The 22076-nt window shown below is 43.9% G+C and overlaps 1 protein-coding gene across 2 annotated transcripts in view; it reads left to right on the top strand.

Moving 5' to 3' along the window:
• Window positions 1-22076, top strand: part of LOC140493855 (SH3 and multiple ankyrin repeat domains protein 2-like) — a 1358365-nt gene that overhangs the window by 567001 nt on the left and 769288 nt on the right. Inside the window, exons 1-2 of one of the 2 annotated variants that reach the window (XM_072592837.1) lie at window positions 9122-9270; window positions 14657-14948. In XM_072592837.1, the coding sequence (XP_072448938.1) occupies window positions 9237-9270; window positions 14657-14948 (326 nt within the window). In that variant the 5' untranslated portion in view covers window positions 9122-9236. Of the gene's footprint in view, window positions 1-9121; window positions 9271-14656; window positions 14949-22076 lie in introns of those variants that run through there. The other variant, XM_072592836.1, reaches the window with a different exon arrangement.

The following is a 22076-nucleotide window of genomic DNA, read 5'->3' as shown; positions in this document are numbered from 1 at the left end:
TGCTTCCACCACCTGTTCTGGAAGTGCGTTCCAGGCTCCTACCACTCTCTGCATGAAAATGCCCCTCACACATCTCCTGTCTCACCTTGAACCTGTGCCCCCTTGTAATTGAAACTTCAACACTGGGAAAGAACCTCTGACTACCCTCCCTATCTACACCTCTCATAATTGTGTTGACCTCTATCTGGTCGCTTCTCACCCACTGTCTTCCCAGTGAAAACAATCCTTGCCTTTTTAACCTTCCCTCATAGCCACTGTCCTTGAGACCAGGCAACATCCTGGTGAACCTTTCCTGCACTCTCTCCAAAGAGACCAGTCAGCCCATCATACCTGCACTTGCTCTTCAAATAAGTATCATGACCTGGTGCTAATCTCTTGCATTCCCCTATATCCTGCACACTATTTTATCTGAGTTATCACCTTGAATGCCCAATTGAATCTGCCTCCACCACATTTTCACACAGTGCCTTCCAGACACTAAATACTCACTGAAAAATATTTTTCTCACATCAACCTTCATTCATTTGTATATCACTTTAATCAATGCCCTCCATTTTTATTTCCTTTTACAACCAGAAAAAGCTTCACCTGATCTACTCTGTCTGGGTTACTCTGGGTTTTGCAAACTTCAGTTAGTTTTCCTCTCAGCTGTACTTTCTCCAAGGAATTCCTTCAAGCTGTCCTTTTAATTGACATTCCTTGTTCTGGGAAACATTCTTATAAATCATTCCTGCACTCTCTCCAATGTATCCACAGACCCAGGGATTCAGATACATGGATGTTTGAAAGTGATGTCACAGGTAGATAGAGTGAAGAAGGTGTTTCGCACACTTGCCTTCATTGCTCAGAGCATTAAGTATAGGAGTCGGGATGTCATGTTGCAGTTATACAGGATGTTGGTGAGGCCACATTTGGAGTACGGTGTGCAGCTCTGGTCACTCTGCTACAGGAAGGATATTATTAAATTGGAAAGGGTGCAGACATGAGTTACAAAGATATTACCAGGTCTGGAGAATTTGAGTTACAAAGTGTGGCTGGTTAGGCTGGGATGTTTTCCCTGGAGTGTCGGAGGTTGACGGTGACCTTAGAGAGTTTTATAAAATCATGAGGGGCATAGATAGAGGAAATAGCAAACATCTTTTCCGAAGGGTGGTGAGTTTAAAACTAGCGAGCATATTTTAATTAAGGTGAGAGCAGGATGTATTTCACACAGGGTGATTCGGATGTGGAATGAACTGCCAGAGGAAGTGATAGATGCAGGTCGAGTTACAATATTTAAAAGATATTTGGACAACAACATGGATAGGAAATGTTTAGAGGGATATAGGTCAAATGCAGGCAAATGAGACTAGTGTAGTTTGGGAAACTTGGTCAGCATGGATGGGTTGGACCGAAGGGTCTGTAGCTGTGCTCTATGATAGTATGGATCTATGCATCTGATCATATGGTGCTTAGAACAGCACATAATGCACCGAATGAAGTTTAACAAGAGTCTTGTGCAAGTTCAACATCACCTCCTTGATCTTCTACTCCCTGTCCCTATTAATAAAGCCAAGGACACTGTATGCTTTACTAACAGCTCTCTCCATCTGTCCATAATTTATGCATATATACACAGAGGCTACATCACTCCTGCATCCACTTTTAGAATTATACCCTTTAGTTTATACTGTCCTTAATGTCCTTCTGTCCAAAGTGCATCATTTCATACTTCTCTGTATAGAACCTCACCTGCCACCAATCTGCCGATAACTTGCTATTCTCTCTACGAGAGTCAACTCTATAGAACGTAGAACAATACAGCACAGAACAGGCCCTTCAGCCCTCAATGTTGCGCCGATCTGTGAACTATTCTCAGCTCGTCCCCGTACACTATCCCATCATCATCCAGGTGCTTATCCAAAGGATTATTTAAATCTCCCTAATGTGACTGAGATAACTACATTAGCAGGTAAGGTATTCCACGCCCTTACCACTCTCTGAGTAAAGAACCTTCCGCTGACATCTGTCTTAAATCTATCACCCCTCAATTTGTAGTTATGCCCCCTCGCACACGCTGACATCATCATCCTAGGAAAAAGACTTTCACTGTCCACCCTATCTAATCCTCTGATCATTCTGTATGTCTCGATCAAATCCCCTCTTAGCGTTCTTCTTTCCAGTGAGAACAGACCCAAGTCTCTCAGCCTTTCCTCATAAGATCTTCACTCCAGACCAGGCAACATCCTGGTAAATCTCCTCTGCACCTTTTCCAATGCTTCCACATACTTCCCGAAATATGGGGACCAGAACTGAACACAATTTTCCAAATGTGGCCGCACCAGAGTTTTGTATAGTTGCAGCATGACATCACCGCTCTGGAACTCAATCCCTCTACCAATAAAACTGAATACACCGCATGCCTTCTTAACAGCACTATCCACCTGGGGGGCAACTTTCAGGGATCTATGTACATGGACTCCAAGATCCCTCTGTACATCCACACTACCAAGAATCTTTCCATTGACCCAGTACTCTGCCTTCCTGTTATTCTTCCCAAAGTGCATCACCTCACATTTAGCTGCATTGAATTCCATTTGCCACCTCTCAGCCCAATTCTGCAGTTTACCCAAGTCCCTCTGCAACCTGTAACATTCTTCCAAACTGTCCACTACTCCACCGACTTTAGTGACATCTGCAAACTTACTAATCCATCCACCTATGCCTGCGTCTAAGTCATTTATAAAAATGACAAATAGCAGTGGTCCCAAAACATATCCTTGTGGCAAACTACTAATAACCAGACTCCAGGCTGAATATTGTCCATCAACCACCACTCACTGCCTTCTTTCAGAAAGCCAGTTTCTAATCCAAACTGCTAAATTACCCTCAATTCCATGCCTCTGCATTTTCTCCATCAGCCTGCCATGTGGAACCTTATCAAAGGCTTTACTGAAGTCCATGTATATTACGTCAACTGCCCTATCCTCAACTACATGCTTGGTCACCTTCTCAAAAAACTCAATGAGGTTTGTGAGACATGACCTGCCCTTGACGAAACCATGTTGACTGTCTGAAATCAAATTGTTGCTTGCTGGATATTATAAATCCTATTTCTCATAATCCTTCCCAAAACTTTTCCTACAACAAACATAAGGCTCACTGGTCTATAATTACCTGGGTCATCTCTGCTGCCCTTCTTGAAGACTGACACGACATTTGTAATCCTCTAGTCCTCTGTAGACCTGTAGACAATGATGACTCAAAGATCAAAACCAAAGACTCCGCCACCTCTGCCTTAGCTTCCCAGAGAATCCTTGGATAAATCCCATCTGGCCCAGGGAACTTATTCACTCTTGCATCTTCTGGAAATGATAACACCTCTTCCTTAGTCACCTCAATCCTTTCTAGTCTAACAGTCCGTATCTCAGTCTTCTCCTACAAAATTCTTCTTTTCCTGAGTGAAAACAGATGAGAAATATTCATTTAGCACCTCTCCGATCTCCACTGGGTCCACACACAATTTCCCACTTCTGTCTTTGACTGGCCCTATTCCTACCCTAGTCATCCTTTTATTCCTCACATACCTATGGAAAGTTTTAGGGTTCTCCTTTATTCTATTTGCTAAAGACTGCTCGTGTCCTCTCTTTGCTCTTCTTAACTCTCTCTTTAAATCCTTCCTAGCAAATCTGTAACTCTCCATTATCTCATCAGAACCGCCTCGTCTGAACATCATATTAATCTACCTCTTCTGCTTAACAAGAGATACAATTTTAGTATTAAACCACGGTTCCCTAATCTTATCACTTCCTCCCTGCCTGACATATCTGTTCCTTAAACCAGCTCCACATTTCCATTGTCTACATCCCCTGCATTTTACTACCCTGTTCTATGCATCTTAATTCTTGCCTAATCACATTGTAATTGCCCTTGCCCCATTGATAACGCTTGACCTGTGGCATGTACCTATCCCTTTCTATCGCTAAACTAAACGTAACTGAATTATGGTCACTCTCTCCAAAGTGCTCCCCTACCACTAAATCAAACACCTGGCCTGGTTCATTTCCAAGCACCAGATCCAGTGTGGCCTCCCCTCTTGTCGGCCCTTCAACATACTGTGTCAGGAAACCCTCCTGTACACATTGGACAAAAACTGATCCATCCGACGTACTAGAGTTATAGCATTTCCAGGAGAAAGTGAGGACTGCAGATGCTGGAGATCAGAGCTGAAAAATGTGTTGCTGGAAAAATGCAGCAGGTCTTATGAAGAAGGGCTTATGCCCGAAACATTAATTCTCCTGCTCCTTGGATGCTGCCTGACCTGCTGCGCTTTTCCAGCAACACATTTTTCAGTTATAGCATTTCCAGTCAATGTTGGGAAAGTTAAAGACCCCATAATGACCACCCTGTTCCTTTCACTCCTATCCAGAATAATTTTGCTAATCCTTTCCTCCACCCCTCTGGAACTCTGTGGAGGCCTATAAAAAAACTCCAAGCAGTGTGACCTCTCCTCTCCTGTTTCTAACCGCAGCCCATACCACCTCAATAAACGAGTCCTCGTCAAAAGTTCTTTCAGCCACCATTATAATATCCTTGACTAACAAGGCCACACCTTCCCCTCTTTTACCGCCTTGCCTGTTCTTAATGAAAGATCTAAACCCTGGACCTGCAACATCCATTCCTCACCCTGCTCTATCCATGTCTCCAAAATGGCCAAAACATCGAAGTCCCAGGTACCTATCCATGCTGCAAGTTCACTTCCCTTATTTCTGAGACTCCTGGCGTTGACGTAAACACACTTCAAACCACTTCGCTGTCTGCCAGCACACTCCTGTGACTGTGAAATCCTGTCCCTGTCCTCCCTACTCTCATCCTCCTGTGCACTGCATCTACACCTCCGGTTCCCATTCCCCTGCTGAGCTAGTTTAAACCCACCCGAATAGCACCAGCAAATTTCCCACCCAGGATATTAGTTCCCCTCTGGTTCAAGTGAAGACTGTCCTGTTTATACAAGTCCCACCTTCCCCAGAATGAGCCCCAATTATCCAAGTACCTGAAACCCTCCCTCCTGCACCATCGTTACAGCCACGTGTTCAGCTGATATCTCTTCCTGTTCCTTGCCTCACGATCACGTGGCACGGGTAACAAACCAGAGATAACAACTCTGTTTGTTCTAGCTCTCAGCTTCCACCCTAGCTCCCTGAAATCCTGCGTTACATCCTTATCCCTCTTTCTACCTACGTCGTTGGTACCTACATGGACCATGACTTGAGGCTGGTCACTCTCTCCCTTCAGGACCCCAAAGATATGATCCAAGACATCACGGACCCTGGCACCTGGGAGGCAACACACCAACCGTGAACCTCTATCGTATCTCGCAAGCATTTTGTGATCCTCTCTTATTTTTTGGACTTGAGTGAATACAGGCCTCTGGATTAGTGGTGCTGGAAGAGCACAGCAGTTCAGGCAGCATCCAAGTAGCTTCGAAATCGACGTTTCGGGCAAATGCCCTTCATCAGGAATAATGGCAGTGAGCCTGTAGCGTGGAGAGATAAGCTAGAGGAGGGTGGGGGTGGGGAGAAAGTAGCTTCAGGCTCACTGCCTTTCTTCCTGATGAAGGGCTTTTGCCCGAAACGTCGATTTCAAAGCTATTTGGATGCTGCCTGAACTGCTGTGCTCTTCCAGCACCACTAATCCAGAATCTGGTTTCCAGCATCTGCAGTCATTGTTTTTACCTCGCTGAATACAGGCCTCGTCAAACTCATCTCTCTTCATACAACAGTCTTGTCAGTCCTGGTATCGCCATAGTGAAATTTGATAAAACATAGAGAAGTACGGCACAGTACAGGCCCTTTTGGCCCACGATGTTGTGTCGAGGTTTAATCCTAATGTTAAATAAAATAACTTAACCTACACACCCCTCAACTCACTGCTATCCATGTGCATGTCCAGCAGTCGCTTAAATGTCCCCAATGACTCTGCTTCCACCACCACCCCTGGCAACACATTCCATGCATTCACAACTCTCTGTGTAAAGAACCTGCCTCTGAACGTCTCCTTTATACCTTTCTCCTTATATCTTTAAACTATGACCCCTTGTACCAGCCAATCCTGCCATGGGGAAAAGTCTCTGACTATTGACTCTATCTATTCCTCTCATTATATACCTCGATCAGGTCTCCCCTTCTCTCCAGCGAGAAAAGTCTGAGCTTATTCAACCTTTCTTCATAACACAAGCCTTCCAGCCCAGGCAGGTGCGGGATGTAGATGAGATGTGTTGGAGGGCATCACCTCCGCCCTCAGACCCCACCCCTCCAACCGTAACAAGGACAGAACGCCCCTGGTGCTCACCTTCCACCCTACCAACCTTCGCATAAACCAAATCATCCGCTGACATTTCCGCCACCTCCAAACAGACCCCACCACCAGGGATATATTTCCTTCCCCACCCCTTTCCACCTTCTGCAAAGACCGTTCCCTCCGCGACTACCTGGTCAGGTCCACGCCCCCAAACAACCCACCCTCCAATCCTGGCACTTTCCCCTGCCACCGCAGGAACTGTAAAATCTGCGCCCACACCTCCTCCCTCATCTCTATCCAAGGCCCTAAAGGAGCCTTCCACATCCATCAAAGTTTTACTTGCACATCTACTAATATCATTTATTGTATCCGTTGCTCCCGATGCGGTCTCCTCTCCATTGGGGAGACTGGGCGCCTCCTAGCAGAACGCTTTAGGGAACATCTCCGGGACACCCGCACCAATCAACCACACCGCCCCGTGGCTCAACATTTCAACTCCCCCTCCCACTCTGCCGAGGACATGGAGGTCCTGGGCCTCCTTCACCGCCGCTCCCTCACCACCAGACACCTGGAGGAAGAACGCCTCATCTTCCGCCTCGGAACACTTCAACCCCAGGGCATCAATGTGGACTTCAACAGCTTCCTCATTTCCCCTTCCCCCACCTCACCCTAGTTCTAAACTTCCAGCTCAGTAACTGTCCCCATGACTTGTCCGGACTTGTCCGACCTGCCTATCTCCTTTTCCACCTATCCACTCCACCCTCTCCTCCTTGACCTATTACCTTCATCTCCTCCCCCACTCACCCATTGTACTCTATGCTACTTTCTCCCCACCCCCACCCTCCTCTAGCTTATCTCTCCACGCTTCAGGCTCACTGCCTTTATTCCTGATGAAGGGCTTTTGCGTCGATTTCAAAGCTATTTGGATGCTGCCTGAACTGCTGTGTTCTTCCAGCACCACTAATCCAGAATCTGGTTTCCAGCATCTGCAGTCATTGTTTTTACCGAGAAAGCTGTTTCTGTCTGCACTCCCTTGAGGAAGCAGAGCCTTCATCAGCTTTCAAAATGGAAAGGTGAAAATGAGGACTGCAGATGCTGGAATTCAGAGTCAAGATTAGAGCGGTGCTGGAAAATCACAGTAGGTCAGGCAGCATCTGAGGTGCAGGTAAATCGACGTTTCGGGCAAAAGCCCTTCATCAGGTATTCCAAAATGGAAAACTGATTTGTGAGCAGAACCTCAGGGGACACTTTTATTCCTGTATGATTCTCTTTGAACTGTCTGGTGGTCACCCATTCCCTGGTTTCCACCAGTCCCTAATCTATATGTGGCCAGCTCTCTCTCTATGCTGTCTGTGTAACTCTCAGACCACGGATGTGAGACCATGTCTGCAGCCACTGCTCAAACTCCAAATCCTGGAGCTCATGTTTCTACAGATGGGAGCCTTTCCTGCACACACAGTCTCCCAGACTCAGACTGATGAATGAACAAACATATTATTTTCTGTCTTTGTAGCTTGGAAGTGCAGTCTATATGTTATTTTGAAAATATTATCTGACCCAAAAAAATGTAGATCCAATAAAATGGCACCCACTCCACTGCAGAAACCATAATATCACATCATAGAGATCAGAGGAATATTGTTCCATTTCCATTGAATGTGGAATCCTGAGAATTGTAACTGATACTTTGGGGAAGGCATTCAGCTTATAACTGAAGTGTTTGGAACAATATCCCATTTATTGTCAATTTCTATTTTTAAGTTTAGTTTTGTGAAAACCCATATTGAAATCTCTGCATACAAAAGATGTTTAAAAAAGAACTTCCACTATTTCAAAGATGTGAAAATAATTCTGTATAAGTGGCCAACATTTGAATGTACTTCGAGCAGTGAATACAATGAGTATATCATTTAGTGACAGAATGACAATAAATAAGTACAAAGAAAAGGAACAAGAGCAGGAGTTGCCCATTCATCCCCTCAAGCCTGATCTCCCATTCACTATGATTGTGACTATTCTGTTTGTTCCAAATTCCACATTCCTATCTACCCCCAATAACCCCTGACCCCCCACCGCATGACAAGAATCTCTCTACCTCCACCAAAAATATACCCAATGACCCCAACTCTATTGGCTTCTAAGGCAGAGTGTTCTCAAGGTGCACACTTTGAGAAAAACATTTTCCTTATCTCTGTCCTCTTTCAAAGTGTTCATTAACATTTTAGTAGTTGCTTTGTCTTCATCTATTATTTCATAAAATATGAAATATGGAATGTGATTTACAAACACACAACAGGACTTTGAAGTATTTAAATATCTTCTTAAGGGATTGTCAGACAGCATAAGACACTCGGGAATAAATGGTTTTCTTGCTTAGTTTAATTACTTGAATGAAAATTGATACTGTGTGAATTAGTAAATCATTGCTTCAGGGAAATGATTGCACATTATGTCTTTATGAATGCATTAATAACTTTATAAATTAATTTTACACGTGATGAGTAAGTAAGTTATAACTGGATTAACAAGCTGTTGGTTTAATCAGTGATTTGATTCCAGATTTATTTCAAATGTCTTTGATCTAAAGCAAACCATCTTAAAATACAAATATTAGCACGGCAAAGTGTTATTCCATTCATAGTATTCTTGACCCATTTGTTTGCGCTTGTTCATCAGTTCAGTGCTTAATGCAATACAGCGTATAAAGCCTGTGCTGATATTCACATGACTAATACTCTGAAACACAGCAAAGCTTCAAACAGCTTCAGTCTACGCACAGTTGGTTCCCAGCTGACAGACAGAATGTGGGGTGGGCTTTGTCACCAGACTTCTTCTGGATTTTGCATGCCCAGATATATGTGCTACCACTCTGTTCCCAGGAACCTGCTGTTATTTTTAGGGTTCTGGCAACTAAAGCATTTCGAAACTGGGTAGTGGAGAGCTGAAACTGGGGAAATATGAAATCTTTGTTGAATGCCTTAAAGCTAGAAGGTAAGCAATCTGTGCAAAAAGAATATTCTGGCAAATTTAAGAAGGGATTTATAAGTGTGGTGACGTTAATATTCAGATTTTAATTGAAGACTTAATTGAAGATATTTCAAAATAACTTTTCAGGGTTCTATTTTTAATGTTCTGTTTTAACAAAATGTTTGACCAATATTCAATTTGATAATTTTATATCCACAAGCTAATTGAGCACAGCAGATTTCTCTGTCAGGCAACTCCGCGCAGTACTCGGTTTGACAAGTGATAAAAAAGAGAAAGAGGAGACTTTGCACACAATTACTTCTGGTGATTGATAGTGCAAGGCAGCCTAACTGAGACTATCTTGAGAGATTGAATTATGCCAAAACTGCCACAATTAGCTGTGAAAAAAACATGGTTTCTTCTTTATGTACCTGCTGTGAAACAAGAGTTTCTAATCAGTGAAACAGGACTGTTCAATGCCTGAATTCAGGCATATTCTGTTTATGGCAGGTCAGCACCTAATTAATTCATTCGTAATAATTTCATTGGAAAAGACTAGTTCAATTTAGTTTTTATAACCTGCATCCAACATTAATTGTCAATTGTTTAACAAGGTTACTGGTCAAAAGCCTTACAGTGTAATGAATGCAATGCTGAATTTAACAACAAAAATTCCACAAAGTATCAAAAATATTCAATAGATTTTGGGTTCATTGTAGAATGCATGAAGCTATTGAACAGGATCATTTAAGGAGTCTGCTTTCCTCAGGAAATATCATTGATATTTTATGTGCAAATCCAGGTTTAAGTGTGACTTTAAAAAGAAACAGGAGATGCTTGCTGAGTGTTGATTCAGCCAGCTGATGACGAGCTGAAGTCTTCTGGCGCTGGAGTGTGACTGTGACAGTGAGCATGTGGATTCATGTATGTAAAAGAAAGCAAAACACCCACATACCTGATGCCTACGCATCACATAGCTGGAAAGACATCTGACTTTCAGTAGAACGGAAGTCACTTTGAGGTGTTGAAGAAACTCTTTAACGATAATCACAGAAATTAAGAACATTTGTGCAGTAGAACACTTACAAGCAGCAGGGAAAATAGAAATACATGGCAAATGACAAACAATTGTGGATTTAAACTGAAATGTATCACAGGATTATTTGATTCTGCCCTCATTCTTGATTCAAATTGAACATTTGACGTGAAAGCACGGCAAAGGCCTACATTGACAATTTAGGACAAAGTGAGGACTGCAGATGCTGGAGATCAGAGTCAAGATTAGTGTGCATGACAATCACCTGATGAAGGAGCGTCGCTCCGAAAGCTAGTGTGTTTCCAATTAAACCTGTTGGACTATAACCTGGTGTTGTGTGATTTTTAAGATTAGTGTGGTGCTGGAAAAGCACAGCAGGTCAGGCAACATCCGAGGAGCAGAAAAATCAATGTTTCGGGCAAAAGCCTTTCATCAGGAATGAGGCAGGGAGCCTCGGGGGTGGAGAGATAAATGGGAGGGGGTTGGGGCAGGAGGGAAGGTAGCTGAGAGTGCAATAGGTGAATGGGGATGGGATAATGGTGATAGGTCGGAGAGGAGGGTGGAGCGGATAGGTGGGAAGGGAGATTGGCAGGTCGGACAGGTCATGGGGTGGTGCTGAGCTGGAAGGCTGGAACTGGGCGAAGGTGGGGATATAAGCTGTTCGCTCACATTGAGCTATTCGTTTCTGACCCAACAGCATTGCAAAGAGAAATGAACACTGATTCATGGTGAAAAGATTTGAGAAAAGGCCTCCCCTCTGGATGAGGTTTTGTGCGGCATTGGTTAACTCGGTTGGCTGGACAGCTGGTTTACAATACCGAGTGATACCAACAATTGCCACACCATTGGCTGAGGTCATCGCAAAAGACTCCTTCTCAACCTTTCCTCTCGCCTGAGATATTGTGACCCGCAAGTTAAACCGTCATCAGCCGTGTCTTTAGCAGAGCTGGACAATACCACCTTTACCTTTGACTGTAGAGCTGGAGCCAATTGGTAGAGGCTAGAAAATTCTGCCACCACTGTTTATGCAAATGAATGACAGTTCTGAATGACATTGAATTGCAATTTCTGAATTTATTGCTGCAGGTTAGAGTAAGGCTTCGTGTGAGAGTAGATTTTTATATGGCACAGCCTGTTTTAAAGAAAGGGAGATTTTCAATTCTATAGCTTTCCAGTACCATCAATCACCCCAAAAGTGCTTTATAATCAATGAAGTACTTTTGAAGTGTGGCCGCTGTTGTAATGAAGGAAGTATGATAGCTAATTTACACAGAACAATCTGCCAGAGACAGCACTGTAATAATGACAAAATAATCCGTTTCTGTGATGATGATTGAGGAATAAATACTGGACAAAGCACCAAGAATAATTCACCTTGTTGATTGAAATATTGCCCTGACATTGTTTACAACCACTCCAACAGGGCAAGTAGGGCTTCAGTTTAATGTCCCATCTAAAAGCACACATTTCTGACAATGCAGCACTCTCTCGGAAGGAGCTGAGCCATGTCCAATACTGTCTTCAACTGGTCGAAGATTCACAACAAGTTTCAGGTAGGCCTCTGCTGTTTCCTTTCCAACATGGCCCACCAGCTATAACCTCCTCCAGAGCCCTCTCGAACCTGCTCGGTACTTCCTCTTCTGTCTCGTTTTTCTCCTGTTACCATCATGCCCTCAGGTCACTGTGTCTTTGTGATACACTTCCTGCTAAGTTGACCTTCATCCCTTTCAATTCCTGACCACTCAACCTCCCTTTCTGCTCTCCATGTTAATTAATATCATTAATGGTAAGCTCTGCAATTATTGTCCCCATCTATTTATATTTGATCTCACTCTCCCTCTCTTTAACCGCACTGACTTTGCAACTCCTAGCCCATTCTCAACCTCCCTTTCATCTTCAAACTCCATATATATCCTTGCCTCCACCTCATATATATCCGAACTTATCTATCCTGGAGCTCCATGTTGGAATCTCTCCAGCCAGACTCCCTCCTCTGACACAGTTCTAGAAGTCTTCTTATCAATGTCACAGATGATATCCCATGTGCCTCTAAGCTTTTTTTCAATCTGTCTGCAGCCTTTGATAATCTCAATCACTCTACCATTGGCGGCCATGCCTTCAGTCTTGGTCTTCATATCTAGGATTCAATCTCTCCCCTGCTGCCCCCCTCTATTACCACCCTTGCCTCCTCTCTCCCGCTCCAAGTCACTCCCTAAAATCTACCTCTTTAACAAGGTTCTTGTTCAGCTGCCTGGTATATGGCCTCTTGTGGTTTAGTATCTAATGTTGGTTCATGGTGCTTTCCTGAAATGGCTTGGGATGTTTTATTATGTTAAAGGTACTGTATAAATATGGGGTCTTTTTGTAGGTAAGACTGATTTCTTCAGGATTTTCAGATCGTTGTAGGATTTTAAGGGGTGAAGATTAGATAATTTCCATCAGAGTTAATATGATGAATGAAAGTCCATGGAGAAGGACGTGTCTCAGCATTCCTATTAACCCTGGTTGTTACAAACTTACAGCTGCTTCTTATCTCCAGTTCAGTTCTGAACTCAATTTCTACAATGTCTTTAGAATTCAGCCAGCAGCACAGGAAAGAATGTCATTTGACAAGGTTCTGCTGTATGACCTACAAAATAAACCAGCCAGTGTGGATGGGGAGAGTTAGTTTTAATTTCAAGTGAGCTGTATGGTAATCTTCCTTATTCAGCAGATAGAGCTGACTCATCCTTGGGTATGGTTCCGCAGCTGCCATTTGCCCTTGGCTCTTCGTGTCTGAACCTTTAACAAACACAAATTACATTTAGATAGCCCCCCTCTTTAAGTCAAGAAACATCCCAAGGTGCTTCACAGGATGGTTTTCAGGCAAAATCTGTCTGAGTGTCAGAGACGCGTGTTTGAGTGTGGGAGTACACATTTAGGTGTTGGGGGAGGGAATTTGAGATTTGGCAGTGGGAGTCTGGGTATTGGGGTGAGGATGTGGGCTTTGTGGTGAGAGTCTGGATGTCAGGGGTGAGTCCTGGTGTTGGGGGTGAGTTTGATTGGGCAGATCATCTGGTTTTACCCCATCTCTCCTTGCAACCTTGACTGGCTAACAACTGAGGGCTGAGAGATCCAGTTGGTATTTGTTATCCTCTTGGATCACCAAGTGGTAGTGTCACTACCTCAGAGCTAGGAGGCCTGAATTCAAGTCCCACCTGCTCCAGAGTTCTGCCATATCTGGACATGTTGACTATAAGTACCTACAATTGTAACTCTGGGATTGGAGATCTCAGCGTATAGCTGGGCCTTTTTTTATGCCTGAGTACTACAACATCCCTGAGTATAGCATCTCATTGCTGTAAGACATTGTGGTGCCTTAATTACAAAGCAACACCAAAATAGTAAGATGCAATTCTCACCAGAAGTGGTACTCAGTGTTTAAACAGTTCAAGTACTCTTTGTGGCTTTTATTTAAATTCAGTCAGATTTAACTTCCTTTTTGGTCCATTCATTTTCTCCTGTTAATTTGTAATACAAAGAGACTCTTGAAATTGTATAAAATCGGCACAAAATTTTAAGGGGAATGGTTTGTATTAGTCTCCAAAGGGAACATTGACAGTGCAGAAACGAGGGGTGCTTTGATGTGTGTGCATTATTATTAACAGTTGGTGTGTATGTGTTCCTGTGTAAGCCATTCCATGGGAATCTGATTGAATTGCTTGCACTGAGCAGAATGCGTGAACTTCGGAAATTTGAATGGTCCAATGTCCATATGAGTGCGAAACATGCTGGAGGTGGCTTAAAAGTTTTCTTTCTAAAAATTCTCTTGCATTGAGGAAGTGAAGATTTTCCCATCTCAGCTACACAATGAATTGGAACGATAACTCTTCAGGAGGTAGTTGTAATGGGAGGACTGAGGGGAAAAGCTGTATCCCATGTATCTTTTGTCCTTCCAGATGGAAGTTGGCGGGGGATTGGATGGTGCTGTTGAGAGATCTTTGGTGAATTTATTTGGTGCATCTTGTGGATAGTACACACTATTGGTACTGAGTGTCGGTGGTGGAGGGAGTGGGTGTTTGTGGATGTGGTGCCAATCAGGCAGTGGCTGCTTTGTCCAGGATGGTGCCAAGCTTCTTGAGTGTTGTTGAAGCTGCCCCCATCCAGGTCAATGGGGAGTATTCATCACACTCCTGACTGTGCCTTGTAGATGGTGGGACAGGCTTTGGGGAGTCAGGACGGGAGTTACTTGCTGCGGTATCCCTAGTCTCTGACCTGTTCTTGTAGACACTGTGGTTATGTGGTGAGTCCAGCTGAGTTTCTGGTCAATAGTCCAGTCATAAAAAAATGTTGATTAAAATCTAATCCTGTCTTAATTTCCTTTTTCCTTTACAGTACCCTTTCGAGAGGCACCGACTTACTCCAATCGGAGGAGGGGACCTCAGAGCACTCTTTCTGCACCGCGAGTCCTTCTCCGTTCAAATAGTGACAATAACCTGAATGTGAACGAGATCCCAGACTGGACGGGGAACACATCTGCTACTTCACACCGAAGCCTTTCATCACAACGACTGCAACAGATGCAGAACAATCCTAATGGCACAGTAAACAGTGGCTCACAGAGCCGTTCACCATCCCTTAACCGGATTGGAGAAGACTGTCAGAGGCCACAGCACAGGCAGATCAGGTACGGAAACCTCACTGCACTACAAGGTACTGACAGCTTTCATTGCTATACCGCCTCATCGACAGGCACTAAAGAAAAGGCAGAGGAGGTTTTTGTTTTCTGTGGTGAGATTTTAAGATAGAACATAGAACATAGAACATAGAAGAATACAGCACAGTACAGGCCCTTTGGCCCTCGATGTTGCGCCGATCCAAGCCCACCTAACCTACACTAGCCCACTATCCTCCATATACCTATCCAATGCCCGTTTAAATGCCCATAAAGAGGGAGAGTCCACCACTGCTACTGGCAGGGCATTCCATGAACTCACGACTCACTGAGTAAAGAATCTACCCCTAACATCTGTCCTATACCTACCACCCCTTAATTTAAAGCTATGCCCCCTCGTAATAGCTGACTCCATACGTGGAAAACGATTCTCATGGTCAACCCTATCTAAACCCCTAATCATCTTGTACACCTCTATCAAGTCACCCCTAAACCTTCTTTTCTCCAATGAAAACAGCCCCAAGTGCCTCAGCCTTTCCTCATACGATCTTCCTACCATACCAGGCAACATCCTGGTAAACCTCCTCTGCACCCGTTCCAGTGCCTCCACATCCTTCCTATAGTATGGCAACCAAAACTGCACACAATACTCCAGATGCGGCCGCACCAGAGTCTTATACAACTGCAACATGACCTCAGGACTCCGGAACTCAATTCCTCTACCTATAAAAGCCAGTACGCCATATGCCTTCTTCACTGCACTATTTACCTGGGTGGCAACTTTCAGAGATCTGAAATACTCTGCCTAAAAGGCAGTGGCAGCAAATTCAAATGTAACTTTCAAAATAGAATTTAATAAAATACTAAAAAGGGGATTATTAGAGGGTCTGGCCTAAAAGTCAGCCAGAGGATGAATTAGATTGACAAAGAACCAGGCAGACATGATGGGCTGAATAATCTTCCTTTGTGAATAGCGATTTCCCCCTTTTCTTTTGCTGGGTTCGCTCTCTGTTCCTTGACGAAATGTTTCTCATTGCCTGAGGAAGCCAAACATCTGAAATCTCTTGACTTCACATTCAGTTTCAATCTCCCCTTCAGCGAGATGGACGTCCCCCATTTACTTTTCTAATGGCATCACTTATTCAAACCAGGTGTAAATATTGAACCTGAAGTTAATTTTTGTTACATTTTGTTGTCTTTTATCATAACTCCTGCCATTTTCCAAGCTTCTCATCAGAGCTTGAACCTACTCTTGACCTTCCTGGCAAGTGAACTTTTCTTGCATTCTTCTCAAATGCCATATCATCAACTTTAATTAAAGTATCGAACCTGGTACAAACAGCAAAATAAGAAATATCACTTTCATTGCACCTCCACAATTTTCACACCCGTTCAGTACCTAACCTGATGTACCAGCACACTGTGGACCACAATACTGAGAAATCAACTAGACCCAGCTAGAAGGTCTTACGAGGAAAGGCTGAGGGACTTGAGGCTGTTTTCGTTGGAGAGAAGAAGGTTGAGAGGTGACCTAATAGAGACATATAAGATAATCAGAGGGTTAGATAGGGTGGACAGGGAGACCCTTTTTCCAAGTATGGTGATGGTGAGCACGAGGGGGCATAGCTTTAAATTGAGGGGTGATAGGTATAGGACAGATGTCAGAGGTAGTTTCTTTACTCAGAGAGTAGTAAGGGTATGGAATACTTTGCCTGCAACGGTAGTAGATTCGCCAACTTTAAGTACATTTAAGATATCATTGGACAAGCATATGGACGTACATGGAATAGTGTAGGTTAGATGGGCTTCAGATTGGTATGACAGGTCGGCGCAACATCGAGGGCCGAAGGGCCTGTACTGCGCTGGAATGTTCTATGTTTGTCTTGGGGATTGTTGCTTTTGAAATGTATTTTGACAGACTTAAAGCATTTGCTTACACAGATGTCTAGGATTGTGCCAAGATAGGATTTCAGAATCCACTTTGTGAAGCTGTGTGGGTAAATGTGAAGAGGCAATGACAGACCAATACACTGGCTGTGTTCATGCACCAATCCCAGGTCAAAGACAAGTGGCCAAAGCTTCTGAGACCCAAGGTGATTATGAAAATCTCCAGTCCAAGTTAATAAAAAGTTAATAGAGAGCAGTGAGCTGCTTGCAATTGCTGCTCACCTCCATGTTGTGGCCTTTTGCACCTCCTGATTTTAATTCCTCCATTGTAGGTGATTGTTTTCCCAGCCTCTGGAAATCATTCCTAGCATTCTGTCCCATGAGGTGTACATCAGACACTGTTCCTTCACTTGTCGCTGCATCTAAGTCCTCAAACTCCCTCCCTAACAGCATTCTGGGTCTACCTTTAATCAAAGACAGGAGGGATTCAAGAAGGTAGCTCACCATTACCTTGTCAAGAGGCCACTAGGAACAGGCAATAAATGCTGGCTGTCAGTTCTGTTACTCTGATGCACTTCATATGATATGATTTGCCTTTAGAGCATGCAAAACAACACTTTTCACTGTATCTCAGTAATATGACAGCAATAAGTCAAATCGAATCAGTGATGCCCACCTCTCCTGAGTCAATTCAAAAAAATGTCCTGATCTGAATCTTGTCAGGATCCTGTGGTACGCAGACAGACCTGAAAAAGATCTGAAACCTAACACCAAGCTCATGGTCTACAGGCCAGCAGCATTACCAGCAATCCTGTATGTGTCAGAGACATGGATAACATCCTGCAGCAGACACCTCAAATCCCTTGAGAAGTAGCACAAGAAATGCTGGCATGAAGTTCCACAAGTTCTTCAGTCCAATATCAATGTCCTGTCTCAAACCAATGTTCCCAGTATTGAGTCACTGGCTATGGCCAATCAACTGTCTTGGGTGAACCACATCATCCTCACATGTGACACAAGACTTCTAAAACAATTAGCTACCTTTCTACAGTGCGTACCATCGACAAGACACACTGCAGAAATCCACCCGGGCTCCTTAGAGAGTCATTTCCAAACCTAGACGTGGCCTCCTCTGCATTGGGGAGACAGGACGCTAACTTGCGGACCATTTCAGAGAACATAACTGGAACACACGCACTAAACAACCCAACCACCCTGTGGCCAAACACTTCAACTCCTCCCTCCTGCTCTGCCGAGGACATGCAAGTCCTGGGATCCTCCATTGTGAAATCCTAGCCACCTGATGCCTGGAGGAAGAACGCCTCACCTCTGCCTCGGGACCCTCCAACCCCAGGGCATCTGTGTGGATTTCACCAGTTTCCTCATTTCCCTTTCCCCACCTTATCCCAGATCCAACCTTTCAGCTCAGCACCGTCGTCACGAACTGTCCTACCTGTCCATCTTCCTTCCCATTGATCTGCTCCACCCTCCTCTCTGACCCATCATCATTACCCCACACCTTTATCTACCTATCACCTTCCCAGCTACCTTGACCCCAGCGCCACCCCCCTCCCATTTATCTCTCAGCCCCCTTGGGGCCCACCCACCACATTTCTGATGAAGAGCTTACATTCGAAACATCGATTCTCCTGCTCCTCGGATGCTGCCTGACCTGCTGTGCTTATCCAGCACCACACTCTTGACTCTGCTCTCCAGCATCTGTAGTCTTCACTTTCTCCTGGTCATTTACAAACCCACTACCACTTCTATAAAAAAGGACAAGGGTAGCAGATACATAGGGACACCACTCCTTGCAATTTCCCCTCCAAGCCACTCACCATCCTGTCACAACTATATCACTGTTCCTTCAGTGTTGCTGGATGAAAATCCTGGAACTCTCTCTGTAAAGGCATTGTGAGCACATGGAAAGCAATGAGAGATGAGCAATAAATACTGTCTCAGCCAGTGACCTCTCTACCCTTTGAATAATAAATGGAAGTGAACATTTTGACTGAACTATTAGGTACCCCCTGATCTGAGAAACTTTCTGCAGCTCAATGTTAGATATACAACATAGAACATGGAACATTACAGCGCAGTACAGGCCGTTTGACCCTGTGAAACTTATCAGAAGCCCATCTCACCTCCACTATTCCATTCTCATCCATATGTTTATCCAATGGCCATTTAAATGCCCTCAAAGTTGGCGGGTCTACTGCTGTTGCAAGCAGGGTGTTCCATGCCCCTACTACTCTCTGAGTAAAGAAACTACCTCTGACATCTGTCCTATATCAATCACCCTCAATGTAAAGCAATGTTCCCTTGTGCTAGCCATCACCATTTGACGAAAAAGGCTCTCCCTGTCCACCCTAGCTAACCCTCTGATTATCTTATATGTCTCTATTAAATCATCTCTCAACCTCTTCTCTCTAATGAAAACAGCCTCAAGTCCCTCAACCTTCCCTCATTAGACCTTCCCTCCATACCAGGCAACACCCTGGTAAATCTCCTCTGAACCCTTTCCAAAGCTTCCACATCCTTCCTATAATGCGGTGACCAGAACTGTATGCAATACTCCAAGTGCGGCTGCACCAGAGTTTTGTACAGCTGCAGCATGACCTCGTGGCTCCGAAACTCAATCCCTCTACCAATAAAAACTAACACGCCGCATGCCTTCATAACAACCCTGTCAACCTGGGTGGCAACTTTCAGGGATCTATGTACATGGACACCGAGATTCCTCCACTCATCTACACTATCAAGAATCTTACCATTCACCCAACACTCTGCATTCCTGTTACTCCTTCCAAGTGAATCAAGATATTGTTCGATAATTCTGTTCTCAGGATCCGTGGGATGTTTGCACCACATTAAGGACATTATATAAATAGAAGTTATTGTTTGATGTGAAAAGGGAATCGAGATGCATCAGAGTATAATTTCCTTCATTCTAACAGTGACTGCATTTCAAAAGTACGTAATTTGGGGATGTCCTAAGGTTGTGAATAGTGTTGCACAAAAGCAAGTCTTTTTCCTTTTTGTACAAATAGTCATCGTTTTCTGTCTAAATTATACTTATTAATAGCTTTGAAAAGCCTTTATCTCTGTGAGCTCTGACGGTTTATGAGTTGACTGCTGTGAATGGAATGGTTTTATTTGTATGTTTAATGACGATGTAATTCTAGATCAAGCACTGTGCCAATTAATAGCAAATCTCTTGCTGCTGCAACTGAGAATTCGGTTCGAACAGTTCGCCAGTGCCACCGTATCCGTGAGTTATATTTAGGCACAGACCCAGGCCATCACCTACAATGAGTTCATCACCTTGGACGACACAGTCAGCTTCAGTAAAACCTGAGGTTACATCCACCTTTTTCCTTCCTATTGCCTCTTAGTCACACTACAGATCTGAGCAGAGACCCTGCGGACTTCTATGGAATAAAATTCTGGCAATGTAAAACTTTGACCTAATTTCCTATATCCAGAGCCCACCTCCCTAAATAACAGACAATGCAGGAAACACTGAGCAGACATTGCTGACATGGAGAAAGGAACAGAGTTTCAGGTCAATGACTTTTCATGAGAATATCTTTCTTACATCCTCATGTTACATAGGAACTATCAACTGGGAATCACAGTCGGTCATTTGACCCATTCAATCCACTTCAATATTCAGTAAGATTCATTGGCTGCTTTCCTCCCTATTTCCACCATCTTGCTCTTTTCCACTTCCCTGCAATCCCTTTACACCTACAAAGATATTGCAACTTTACCCAAAATCTAGGTCCTCTATTTGATCCTGTCCTGACTCTACTCTAGTTCTAGACTCTGCATACGGAGGAAAAGACTCTCCCAGTATCCCACCTCGATGAACTGGTCCTCACCCTCCTGCCTGTCTACTCCTGACAATACCTCGGTTGAGAGTGTGTTGCTGGAAAAGCCCAGCAGGTCAGGCAGCATCTGAGGAGCAGGAGAATCGACGTTTCGGGCCCGAGCCCTTCATCAGGAATGAGCCCTTTCCTGATGAAGAGCTTTTGTGCAAAACATCGACTCTCCTGCTCCTCGGATGCTGCCTGACCTGCTGTGCTTTTCCAGCAACACACTCTCGACTCTGATCTCCAGCCATCTGCAGTGCTCACTTTCTCCTGACAATACCTTGTCAAACCCCTGTCTACACGTGGAAAAGCTTGTTCCTGGTTATAGTTGCCCAGGCACCAAGACTGGATGAGATGTATCCAAGGATTTTGAAGGGAGAGTAGGAATTGAAAGGGTGCTGACCATAATCTTTCAGCCATCCCTGCACTCTGGGGAGATGCCAGAAAATCAGATAATTGCAAGCAGCATGGCCTTATTCAAGGAAGGATAATCTCAACAATTGAAGGTGGGGAAACTTCGAGATACAATTGTTTGGTATGGAATTAGCACTACATGGGAAAAGCTGAGATGAATAGGAAGTGTGGATTTCTGAAGGGGAATTTGTGTTTAACTAGCTTGCTGGAGATTTTTTTGAAGGGGTAACAGGTGGATGAAAGTAATGCTGTAGATAAGGTGTACGCAGATTTTCAGCAAGTGTTTGATACAGTGCCACACAGACTTGTGAAGAAACATATCAATTTCTGATACAAAATGTTAGAAGCAATGTAAGTGCAAAATTGACTGTGTTAAGAAACAGAGTAATGGAAAATTTAGAAGAAGGTTTTGTCGTGGAATTCCACACAACTTGGTAATTGTACCTTTGCTTTTGCTAATATATGTGGCAATGATCTTGGTCTGCTAGGTCAGTTTCAAAGTTTGGAGATGTCATGAAACTTAGAAGAATTGTAATCTGTGAGGATGATAGTGTGAAACTCCAAAAGGATGTTGACAAGTTGATGAAGTGGACAGATAGGTGGCAGATGAGGTTCAATGAGGAGAAGGGTGAAGTGATACACTTTGGTCAAAAGATCAATGAAAGACAATATAAAACCAGCAGTGCAGTTCGAAATGGGATGCAGGAGTAGAGGGAGTCGGGTGCATATGTGCACAGATCGTTGAAAGTAGCAGGACAGGTTGAGGGAGCAGTGAGTAACGCACATAGTAATCTTGGCATTATTCATCGGAGCACAGATTACAAGAACAAGGAACTTGTTGAACTTGTACAAGATATTTGTTGGACCTCAGCTGGAGTGGTAGATGGAGTTAGTTTGGATGAATGAGGTGCTGCGTTTTGAAAAGATAATTTAGGGCAGGACTTATACACTTAATGGTAAGGTA

Source organism: Chiloscyllium punctatum, chromosome 22 (assembly GCF_047496795.1).
Source record: "Chiloscyllium punctatum isolate Juve2018m chromosome 22, sChiPun1.3, whole genome shotgun sequence".
Classification (NCBI taxonomy): domain Eukaryota; kingdom Metazoa; phylum Chordata; class Chondrichthyes; order Orectolobiformes; family Hemiscylliidae; genus Chiloscyllium; species Chiloscyllium punctatum.
The sequence above is the reverse complement of the archived record's forward strand: the minus strand, read 5'-3'. Positions and strand labels throughout refer to the sequence as shown.